This window comes from Squalius cephalus, assembly GCF_949319135.1.
Source record: "Squalius cephalus genome assembly, chromosome: 11".
Classification (NCBI taxonomy): Eukaryota; Metazoa; Chordata; class Actinopteri; order Cypriniformes; family Leuciscidae; genus Squalius; species Squalius cephalus.
In genome coordinates, this window is record NC_137132.1 from 40397587 (window position 1) to 40409674 (window position 12088).

General features: G+C 49.2%; 1 protein-coding gene across 1 annotated transcript in view; it reads right to left on the reverse strand.

The window, feature by feature from the left end:
• Positions 1 to 521: 521 nt before the first annotated feature.
• Positions 522 to 12088, reverse strand: part of pcsk7 (proprotein convertase subtilisin/kexin type 7) — a 28124-nt gene continuing 16557 nt past the window's right edge. Inside the window, exons 6-13 of the mRNA XM_079885367.1 lie at positions 10969 to 11023; positions 9946 to 10084; positions 9763 to 9863; positions 5560 to 5727; positions 2930 to 3034; positions 2718 to 2820; positions 742 to 898; positions 522 to 657 (exon numbers count right to left, since the gene is read on the reverse strand). Of these exons, the coding sequence (XP_079741493.1) occupies positions 537 to 657; positions 742 to 898; positions 2718 to 2820; positions 2930 to 3034; positions 5560 to 5727; positions 9763 to 9863; positions 9946 to 10084; positions 10969 to 11023 (949 nt within the window). The 3' untranslated portion in view covers positions 522 to 536. The remainder of the gene's footprint in view (positions 658 to 741; positions 899 to 2717; positions 2821 to 2929; positions 3035 to 5559; positions 5728 to 9762; positions 9864 to 9945; positions 10085 to 10968; positions 11024 to 12088) is intronic.

Below are 12088 nucleotides of genomic sequence, written 5' to 3' on the forward strand. Positions count from 1 at the left end.
CCGCAGCACATCACTACACACTCATCTCATCGCCGCCCGCAGCACATCACTACACACTCATCTCAGCGCCGCTCTCAGCACATCACTACACACTCATCTCATCGCCGCTCTCAGCACATCACTACACACTCATCTCATCGCCGCTCTCAGCACATCACTACACACTCATCTCATCGCCGCTCTCAGCACATCACTACACACTCATCTCAGCGCCGCTCTCAGCACATCACTACACACTCATCTCAGCGCCGCTCTCAGCACATCACTACACACTCATCTCATCGCCGCTCTCAGCACATCACTACACACTCATCTCATCGCCGCTCTCAGCACATCACTACACACTCATCTCATCGCCGCTCTCAGCACATCACTACACACTCATCTCATCGCCGCTCTCAGCACATCACTACACACTCATCTCATCGCCGCTCTCAGCACATCACTACACACTCATCTCAGCGCTGGGCATGCGGCCTACATCTAAACACTGGTGCTGTCTGTAGTCCTCAGGAAAGGCTAGCGGCTGACCAACATTACTCCTCCACAGAGGAAGTCTTACTGTGGTCGGTGACCTGCAGACTGTACTGCCCCTCCGCTCTCTCTCCCCAGCACCGCACCGTGGAGAACGTCCAGTCCGTCAGTCCACTCGTGTCTCTGTGCAAACACAAACAGGGTTCACGTCACACACTCGCACACACACACACACGAGCAGTGAGTGAGGAGTGTGTGGACACTCACACATCCAGCGCCCGCCGGGCTCCGATCAGCGAGGTCATGCCGCTGGGGCACACGAGCGAGACCTCCACGTCCCCGCGGCGAGGGTGTGTGATGGTCAGGGTGACGGACACGTGCTCCAGCGTCTGCATGCCCGAGCGCCGCAGCTCCGACCGCGAGACTGGGGGGAGAACAGCTCTCTTAGCTTCACTGTTTCACACATTACAGACATCACAGAGTGATATGAAGCAGTTACAAAGAGAGAAGAAATCCTTGAGGCATTCACAATGTCCATCTCATGACTGCTCCTTCTAACTTATTAGAAATATTAGTTTCACAAATAATAATAATAATAAACATAACAGCTTACATGTACAGGTAAATGTGACATTAATTATAATGGGTTTATGTGAAGATCGTTTTAAGTTCACTTAAATTAAAAGTTGTTTTATTATGTAAAGCCTGATAAATGTTCAAATTGAGCGCTTTTAATTATACTGTAATTCCCAATGCTAATAATGGCTCAAACTGAGAAAAATGTATTTCATAGAGACATCAGTAGCGGTATTGGTATTAAAAGATGCCATTAAACAAGCATTTAAAATGTAGGCTACTGTCTTTATATCGTTTCTACATTAATTTGGAGATTAAATGTCAAATTATTACAATCTAAAAATATATTTTATTAATGACGATCAACCGCGATTAATCACAGAACCAAAATGTGTGATTGATTAGTTATTTTTTTAATTGATTAACAGCACTACATGTTTTTTTTAAAACGTTAAATCTCCAGAATAATGTAAAGCAACATGAAGACGGTGTGTGTTAAACATGTGTTTAATGTCATCTTTCAAGCACTATGAAGGCCAGCTTCACTGATACTGATGTCTCTCGACTTCCCCCTCAATGTTAACCATTAATTATATCAACATTACAGTATAATGGAAAGCTATCAATTTGAACATTTAATAGGCTTTAGAAATATATGAGTGAGATTGTCAGATGTAGCAGTTGCTAACATCAGGCTCAGCGCTAGTGTTCTCCACAGGCCCGGCTGGGCTCAGACTGCTCTCCTGCTGACCCGAACCCTGCTGGAGGACACCATCTGCTTGTAAGTAACTTGATTTCCTCTTGTATTCTGTGATTAACGAAGACATCAGCAGGAATATTAGCCCCTTACACACACAGATTCAGGAGAATACTCCGGTAATGTGTCCCAGGATCACCTGACTTTGGTTCATTCACACTACCAGTGATTTTCTGGAATCTGTGTGTGTGTGGATCTCACACACATCCCGTAAAGACATGCGAGTCGTTCCGTGTCAAATCCACCATATTTCATGTCGTAGAGGGGGTCAAAGTGGCCATTCTCACCTGAGATCTGATTATCTAATTTACAGGGGGGTAAAAATGACTTGGAGAAATGGCAGCATCGTTATTTTATTTTAATAGGTGATTTGAAGGTCTTTTAGTCAAATCTATTGACTTAAGCAATCTTTGCTGCATATTCATGCCAACAGTGGCTGCTGGAAATGAAGAAGAAAAAACACATTTGCCCCTAGTTTGCATGCCTGTAACTCAAATATTAAAGATATTTTAATATTCTTTTAGACTTTGGTTCTCAATAGACATTTATTTTGGCATCTTCATTTTAAAGGCACTATATGCTCCAAATCCAGAGATATGAGGATCTCAATCTAGAACATCTAGTCTGTCATTTTAATAGAGTAAGACTACTAATAAAAGCTTGAATGTAAAAAAACAACTACTGATCGGAGAACAGCAAATCATCAGATCTCCGTTAAGTTACACATTTAAATACTGAAATGAAGAAAATGTACTCATTCATTCTATTCTTTTATCTATGCAAAACCTAACATCTTTATTTTTCATTCTGATTTCAGGGTGAACTGTTGCATGTTTTTAAGAGCTCTACCCACAATTCATCCTGAGTTCTGTTGTTTACCCAAAGAATATCCTGCATATAAATCTCTTACCGTTCCAGGTGTGAGTGAGTGTTTTGGGATGGGCTGGGATGATCTCATTGGCCGTTAGAACTGGGCTCTGGTAGGACACCAGGAAGGGGACGGACTCCCAAACCTGCCAGACACACAGACACAGACTCTCAGCTTGATTATGCGAACTGTGCTTGTCTGAACGCAGCAGTGCTGTGATGAGCACACACACACACACACACACACACACACACCTTGGCAGCGTTGACCAGCCTCCAGGCGTTGAGCAACCCGAAGCCGTACATGTGGCTGTGATGGAAACCTGCTCCATTCCTTCTCCAGTCCGCCTGTGCGTCATGCTGAACACATCAGTAAAACATTAACATTAATAATAATAATAATAATAATAATAATAATAATAATACAACAGCAGCAACTTTTTTCTTTTTTTATTACTGATTGGTAATTCATCTTCAATAATTGCGCGATAACTTTTTTTCTAAATCCAAACTGGATAAACGTTTTCTGCCCTCGCGAGCACAACCTCCTGGTCGGGGCTAGCCATGTGGAAGAGGCCGGCCTCCTGTAAAAACATACATCGCACTATTCTCTATAGTTGGCCATAAAGGGCACGGTGGCCAGCGCTCTCCCCTCAGTCTGCGTCGTCCCTGGAGGCCCCGATGCTGCCCACCTGAGCGGCCCCAAACCACTCAAGCCAGTTCCTCCTACCGTGAGGTACAAAAGCAGAGCTTCGCTACCCGTACCCCCCCATTAAGAAGGGGGTCCAGGACGGCCCTCTCATCCGCAGCCTTCGAGGAGTAAGGCGGATCTGAGGACCGTTGCTATTGGAAAGAAGGCTTGGGAAAAGAGGTAGTAGGGTAGTCCCCTCAGAAGAGAAATGGTCAACAACGTAATACACGGTGCCCAATTCCCTTCTGTGCCCTCAGGGGGCCGTTCTGCCAACCCTGCCACCTCGTGTGCTTCAGTGCGCAGCGGTCTCGCACGGGCACACATCTCTCAGCAACAGCCCGGACACGTAGCAGTGCTGGGAGGCTCGGCCCCTCTGAGGAGGCTCTTAGAGACGACATCGAACCGGTCGCTCGGAAAACACCAGAGGCCAGACTCGAGAGGCTGATTCCCTTAGTAGATTCTCTGGCAGCATAGAAGCTACTGCCAAATATATCTCAACGGGTCCTGCGAACAATCAAGCAGAGTTACACTATTCAGGTTCATGGGGGTCGTGCCCACAGTGGTGGCCCTCGAGCAGGCTCTGCTCATGGAACGGGAGGTAAAGCTCTGGTGGCGAAAGAGGCCATAGAATGTGTACCTATTCCCGACACAGAAGCTGGCGTCTACAGCCGGTATCTTATCCTTCCGAAGGAGGATAGGGGGTTGTGTCCCATTTTGGATCTGCGCCTTCTGAATAAGTCTGTCTTGCAGCTTAAATTCAAGATGCTAACCTTAAGACAGATCATACCACATATGAGATCCCAGGACTGGTTTATTACTATAGATCTCAAGCATAGGTGTGATCGGCAAAGGACAAAAAAGCAGGAAAATATACAGTGCCCCTGCCATGATCCTCCTCACAGACAACACGTCGCTGGTCCCCTACATAAATCACCAGAGGGATTGCACTCGCGTGCACTCTGCAAACCAAATCCTCCTGTGGTCCCAGGCGAAGATACTGTCATACTGGCTAACACCCCTGGGGCCCAGAGCACAGGAGCAGACACCCTGTGGAGACGGGCTGAGGCCCGGGGAATGGAGGATCGCTCGGCTCCAGGGGGTTCTGGAGAGAGTTCACCAGGACACAGTTTGGCTCACCTTGATTGCAACGAGGTGGCCGGGCAGAGTGTGTTTCTCAGATCGAGTGTCTCTCCTCGACGGCTCTTCTCTGCAGATTCCGATCAGGAGGGACCTGTTGTCCAAGGCAGGGGGCTCCATATTTCCAGAGCAATGGAGGCTGAGGGCTTGGCCTCTGAGGCGGCCCAGCTCATAGGTACCGGTCTCTCAGCCAAGGTTGTGGAGACCCTTCTACACTGCAGAGCTCCCTCCACGAGGAAACTGTACGCCTTGAAGTGACGAGCTTCCACCTCTTGGTGCACTGGTCGTCAGCTGGACCCAGTTTACTGCCCTTTTGGTGCAGTGCTGGAGTTCACTACATTAAAGGTCTATGTGAGGCCATTGCTGGTTCCTTTGGGTGGTATGTCTTGAGGAAGAGAGCCCTAAGTAACATGTCTCCCCCGTGGCTCTTTGAGGCTGAGGCCTGCAGGACGCACTCGGGAACCGGCATGGGCTTTGGCCTATCCCTGGCTCACTCTGAGCCTGTTGAGGAGGTTCCAGGCAAGTCTCTGACTCTCAAGACGTTGTTCCTCCTGGATATTACTATTCTTAAAAGGATAGGAGATCTCCAAGCTTTGTCGGTTTCCCCTTCGTGCTTGGACTTTGCACCGGCCATGGTAAAGGCCCTAATGTGGCCAGATCCATCATCCTGCAGGCCTTCTGTCCTCCTCCACTCCGGGATGCCGACCAGGAAAGAAAGAAATCCGCTGTGTCCAGTTGGGGTATTGGATGCCTGCGTCCACAGAGCTGCCCTGTGGTGTCGATCAGAACAACTGTTTGTGTGTTTTGGACCTCCTAATAAAGGGTCCCCTGCATCTAAGCAGAGAATGAGCAGATGGAGAGTCAAGGCTATATCTCTTGCTCATGAACCGAGCGGACTGCCTTCCCCTTCAGGCTTTGGACATTTGGACAATATCTGTGAACTCTGGACCAGGTGTAGGTAAACGAGGAAAACAAACTAAATTAAACAAAGCATGCGTTCACTGAATAACTTAAATGATAACTGTGTTTTACAAACATGCTAACGTGTTTGCGTTACCTGTGTGGCGGTGTAGGTGATGATGTGCTGAACGTCCCGCCAGCTCAGACAGGGCCGCACCTGCAGCATGAGGGCCACCATCCCTGCGGCCAGAGGAGCCGCTGCAGACGTGCCCGTGTGCCCATCAGTGCAGCCCGTGCCACTCTGCAGAGACCAGTCCGACGTCACCTGGGCACACACACACACGTCAGGAGAGCGCACACACACACACACACACACAGCCCGTGCCACTCTGCAGAGACCAGTCCGACGTCACCTGGGCACACACACACACGTCAGGAGAGCGCACACACACACACACACACACAGCCCGTGCCACTCTGCAGAGACCAGTCCGACGTCACCTGGGCACACACACACACGTCAGGAGAGCGCACACACACACACACACACACACAGCCCGTGCCACTCTGCAGAGACCAGTCCGACGTCACCTGGGCACACACACACACGCGTCAGGAGAGCGCGCACACACACACACACACACACAGCCCGTGCCACTCTGCAGAGACCAGTCCGACGTCACCTGGGCACACACACACACGTCAGGAGAGCGCACACGCACACACACACACACACACACACACACACAGCCCGTGCCACTCTGCAGAGACCAGTCCGACGTCACCTGGGCACACACACACACGTCAGGAGAGCGCACACACACACACACACACACAGCCCGTGCCACTCTGCAGAGACCAGTCCGACGTCACCTGGGCACACACACACACGTCAGGAGAGCGCACACACACACACACACACACAGCCCGTGCCACTCTGCAGAGACCAGTCCGACGTCACCTGGGCACACACACACACGTCAGGAGAGCGCACACACACACACACACACACACAGCCCGTGCCACTCTGCAGAGACCAGTCCGACGTCACCTGGGCACACACACACACGCGTCAGGAGAGCGCGCACACACACACACACACACACAGCCCGTGCCACTCTGCAGAGACCAGTCCGACGTCACCTGGGCACACACACACACGTCAGGAGAGCGCACACGCACACACACACACACACACACACACACACAGCCCGTGCCACTCTGCAGAGACCAGTCCGACGTCACCTGGGCACACACACACACGCGTCAGGAGAGCGCACACACACACACACACACACACACACACAGCCCGTGCCACTCTGCAGAGACCAGTCCGACGTCACCTGGGCACACACACACGTCAGGAGAGCGCACACACACACACACACACACACACACACACACACACACACACACAGCCCGTGCCACTCTGCAGAGACCAGTCCGACGTCACCTGGGCACACACACACGCGTCAGGAGAGCGCGCACACACACACACACACACACACACACACACACACACACACACAGCCCGTGCCACTCTGCAGAGACCAGTCCGACGTCACCTGGGCACACACACACACGTCAGGAGAGCGCACACACACACACACACACACACACACACACACACAGCCCGTGCCACTCTGCAGACCAGTCCGACGTCACCTGGGCACACACACACACGTCAGGAGAGCGCACACACACACACACACACACACACACAGCCCGTGCCACTCTGCAGAGACCAGTCCGACGTCACCTGGGCACACACACACACGTCAGGAGAGCGCACACACACACACACACACACACACACACAGCCCGTGCCACTCTGCAGAGACCAGTCCGACGTCACCTGGGCACACACACACACGTCAGGAGAGCGCACACACACACACACACACACACACAGCCCGTGCCACTCTGCAGAGACCAGTCCGACGTCACCTGGGCACACACACACGTCAGGAGAGCGCACACACACACACACACACACACACAGCCGTGCCACTCTGCAGAGACCAGTCCGACGTCACCTGGGCACACACACACACGTCAGGAGAGCGCACACACACACACACACACACACACACAGCCCGTGCCACTCTGCAGAGACCAGTCCGACGTCACCTGGGCACACACACACACGCGTCAGGAGAGCGCACACACACACACACACACACACACAGCCCGTGCCACTCTGCAGAGACCAGTCCGACGTCACCTGGGCACACACACACACGCGTCAGGAGAGCGCACACACACACACACACACACACACAGCCCGTGCCACTCTGCAGAGACCAGTCCGACGTCACCTGGGTACACACACACGCGTCAGGAGAGCGCACACACACACACACACACACACACAGCCCGTGCCACTCTGCAGAGACCAGTCCGACGTCACCTGGGCACACACACACGCGTCAGGAGAGCGCACACACACACACACACACACACACACACAGCCCGTGCCACTCTGCAGAGACCAGTCCGACGTCACCTGGGCACACACACACACGCGTCAGGAGAGCGCGCACACACACACACACACACACACACACACACACACACACACACAGCCCGTGCCACTCTGCAGAGACCAGTCCGACGTCACCTGGGCACACACACACACGTCAGGAGAGCGCACACACACACACACACACACACACACAGCCCGTGCCACTCTGCAGAGACCAGTCCGACGTCACCTGGGCACACACACACACGCGTCAGGAGAGCGCGCACACACACACACACACACACACACACACACACACACACACACAGCCCGTGCCACTCTGCAGAGACCAGTCCGACGTCACCTGGGCACACACACACACGTCAGGAGAGCGCACACACACACACACACACACACACAGCCGTGCCACTCTGCAGAGACCAGTCCGACGTCACCTGGGCACACACACACACGTCAGGAGAGCGCACACACACACACACACACACAGCCGTGCCACTCTGCAGAGACCAGTCCGACGTCACCTGGGCACACACACACACGTCAGGAGAGCGCACACACACACACACACACACAGCCCGTGCCACTCTGCAGAGACCAGTCCGACGTCACCTGGGTACACACACACACGTCAGGAGAGCGCGCACACACACACACACACACACACACACAGCCCGTGCCACTCTGCAGAGACCTGTCCGACGTCACCTGGGCACACACACACACGTCAGGAGAGCGCGCACACACACACACACACAAACACACAGCCCGTGCCACTCTGCAGAGACCAGTCCGACGTCACCTGGGCACACACACACACGTCAGGAGAGCGCACACACACACACACACACGTCAGGAGAACACACACACTCACACTCGCTCCTCTCCAACTAGATCTGAATGAACTCCAGAGTCAAATACACTTCAATATACTGAAGTTCTACATTGTAATAGTGTGTTTGGTTAAAGCCGGCGTGAAATTAAAATGCAATGCTATTTTCTAAATGCATGTTATAGGTCGGATTCATCCATGAGCTGCACGATTCTGGATAAACTGGGATGAAATGATTCTGCCATGATTCTGAATAGAGAACTAAATAACATGTAATTTACTAGAGGTTCTGGCAACATGTTAATTGCTGCGTCTATTTAAAATAATAATAATAATAATAATTGGTTTGACTGAACGATTCATTGACTCACTCATAAAGACTTCACTTGTTTCATATATTGGATGAATCAGTGTTTTTGAACGAATCTCTTGAAAGATTCAATGAGAAATACATTCTTCAACTCTTCTGTCGCCTCCTACTGGTGGACCATTGTAACTGATACAATCTTTTCACGTTACTTTCAGACGTCGATTTGCTCTATAATGTGAATGACTAAGACAAAATTAATGAAACTATGTGTTGAAACACTGTTTGTGAAGCGGTTTCATCTCGATTAATGACAACGGCTCTCTCTGGATCAGAACACACATCTGAATGTTCGCCGTGATCGCACTCGTCAAAGGCTTAAACAGACAGAGCCGAATCACTGTCATCTAGGAATAAGATCATGGGTGTGTTTGCATCCAGATCAACATCTTGTACCCATTAATCGTGCAGCTCTAATGTACACTAGTCAACATCTGAAGTGGATCAAAACCATTCATCAAAGTAATACATGAATTTTGAACAATACCCATTCTTGTCTTAGGACATCTTTGATGAACTACTGTTGACTACTGTATACCTTTATTTTATTTATTTGTTTGTTTTTTGTTTGTTTTTTAAACGTGTAACTCTGAATCAAAATATCTAAACTGGATCATCTTCTTTCCTTCACCCAACACCTCCGGGATAGAGCAGACGTTAGCGGGATGCTAATGCTTACGATGCTGCGCAGTTGTCTGCTTCCGCTGCTGAAGGTCACTGCTAGCATAGAGGCGCACTCCTCCGCGTAAAACGGCTTCCTGCCGTTCTCATCCACCGCTCCTGCAAGCACACATCACTGACACTGAAGCACATCTGAAGCGGACAGGGCTACACACTCGTGACGGAGCAGAGGGAACTGTACCAATGGTCACGGTGTAGATGGAGTTAGCATAGCCGTCGTAGTTGCAGTTGTCGTCATACTGTCCTCCGTTGCCACTGGCCACAACGAAGATGCTGCCGAAACCTTTCCTGCCCGCGATCACGCCGTGCTGCAGCGCCGCCTGTGGGAGAGAGCAGGGACTGCATTACTCCTCTAAATCACACTAAAACACACTGAACTACTTTAAAGGGTTAGTTCACCCAAAAATGAAAGTTCTGTCAGTAATTACTCTCCCTCATGTTGTTCAACCCCGTAAGACTTTAGTTCATCTTCGGAACACAAATTAAGATATTGTTGATGAAATCTGAGAGCTGATCACTCCTCCATAGGCTTCTCTGTTATTGGAACTTGCCGGCCCAGAAAAGTTATTAAAGACATCGTTAATATAGGCCAAGTGACTACAGTGGCTCAATCTTAAGTTTATCAAGCGACGAGAATACTTTTTGTGCGCAAAAAGTAAACGTACAACACAGAAGCGCTACGCTGTTACACTACGTGAACTCACTCGAGGCCCAGAGAGAAGGAAATGAATAGTTGAATAAAGTCTTTTTTTTTTTTGTGCACAAAAAGTATTCTCGTCGCTTGATAAACTTAAGATCGAGCCACTGGAGTCACTTGGACTATTTTAACGGTGTCTTTAATAACTTTTCTGGGCCAGCAAGTTTCAGTCCCTTAGAAGCCTATGGAGGAGTGATCCAGCTCTCAGATTTCATCAAAAATATCTTAATTTGTGTTGCGAAGATGAACGAAGGTCTTACGGGGTTGGAACAACATGAGGGTGAGTAATTACTGACAGCATTTCATTTTTGGGTGAACTATCCCTTTAATTGTGTTTCTAAACCATCGCTGGCTGAACTCTGGTTGCTTCATTGATCTGTTAAAGCTATGGCCGAAGCGCCACCGCTGTGTGTTGGTGAAAGTACAGAGAACCGCTCATATGGTGAAGGCTTCATGAATCTCCTTCATAAACTACATTACACTGATGAGATGCATATTCAGACTGACCTTGCCTAAGGGATGAGGTCCATCAACCGTACGACCATCATCATCCGGTCCCCAGCTAAAGACAAAACCATACATGTCAGGTGACCATTCTCAGTGGAAACGTTGCATACGTTCATGGTTTATGAACTAACATATTCATGAATCAATATTAACTAAGATTAATGAATGCTGTGAAAAAAGTACAGTTAATTATTAGATGAATAAAGACGTAAAATGTCTCAGGTTACGACTGTAACCTATATCTCCTTTCGAATGGGAACTCGCACTGCGTCGATTAACGCTTTTAGGGAACTCCTCCCCGTGAACCAGTGTCTGAAACACTTATCCAATCACGGCAATCGTTATTGGCCGGTAACAGCCTATGACGTCACTACTAGTGCGCCTAGAGAACATGTCATCCACTTTTCGTCTGAAGGGACTGTTCAGCAGGCATCCCCGAGGCATGGCGAAAGACGCAGTGTCTTGTTCCCTGTTCTCAGGGAACAGAGGTTACAGTCGTAACTTGAGATGTTCCCTTTCGAAAGGGAACTCGCACAGCGTCGATGACGCTTCGGGGAACGATATACCAACGCCACCATGCTGAGGGAACCAATTTACGGCTGTGACAGAAACGTCAGAAATGGCCGTTTCACTGAAATGCAAATAAACACTCCCCCTTCAGGTCACATACAGGCTGTCGTAGGGCCCTATAAAATCCGTTTTATTTTTTCCCAAATTCCGTTTTATTTTTTCCCAAATTCCGTTTTTTCCATTTTAATTTTTGCAAATTCCGTTTTTTCCGTTTTAATTTTTGGGAATTCAGTTTTTTTTTACCCTATACTGTTATTTTAGTCGTACAAAGAGTTTTTAATGTTAATGATTAAAATGTACACAAATAAAATAGGAATGACCCTAAATTTATTGAGGTAACAAACAAAATTCTCATTTTAAGAGATGTTAAATGTGGTTTGGTTTGTTTACTTTAGTGAATGTATTAGGCTAACTAACATGAACCACGAGCAATACATTTGTTACTGTATTTATTATTCTTTGTTAATCTTAGTTAACCCTAACCCTGTATTTTTATTATGTTACTTCACACAGTGCATTAAGCTAACTAATGTTAACAAATACAACTTTT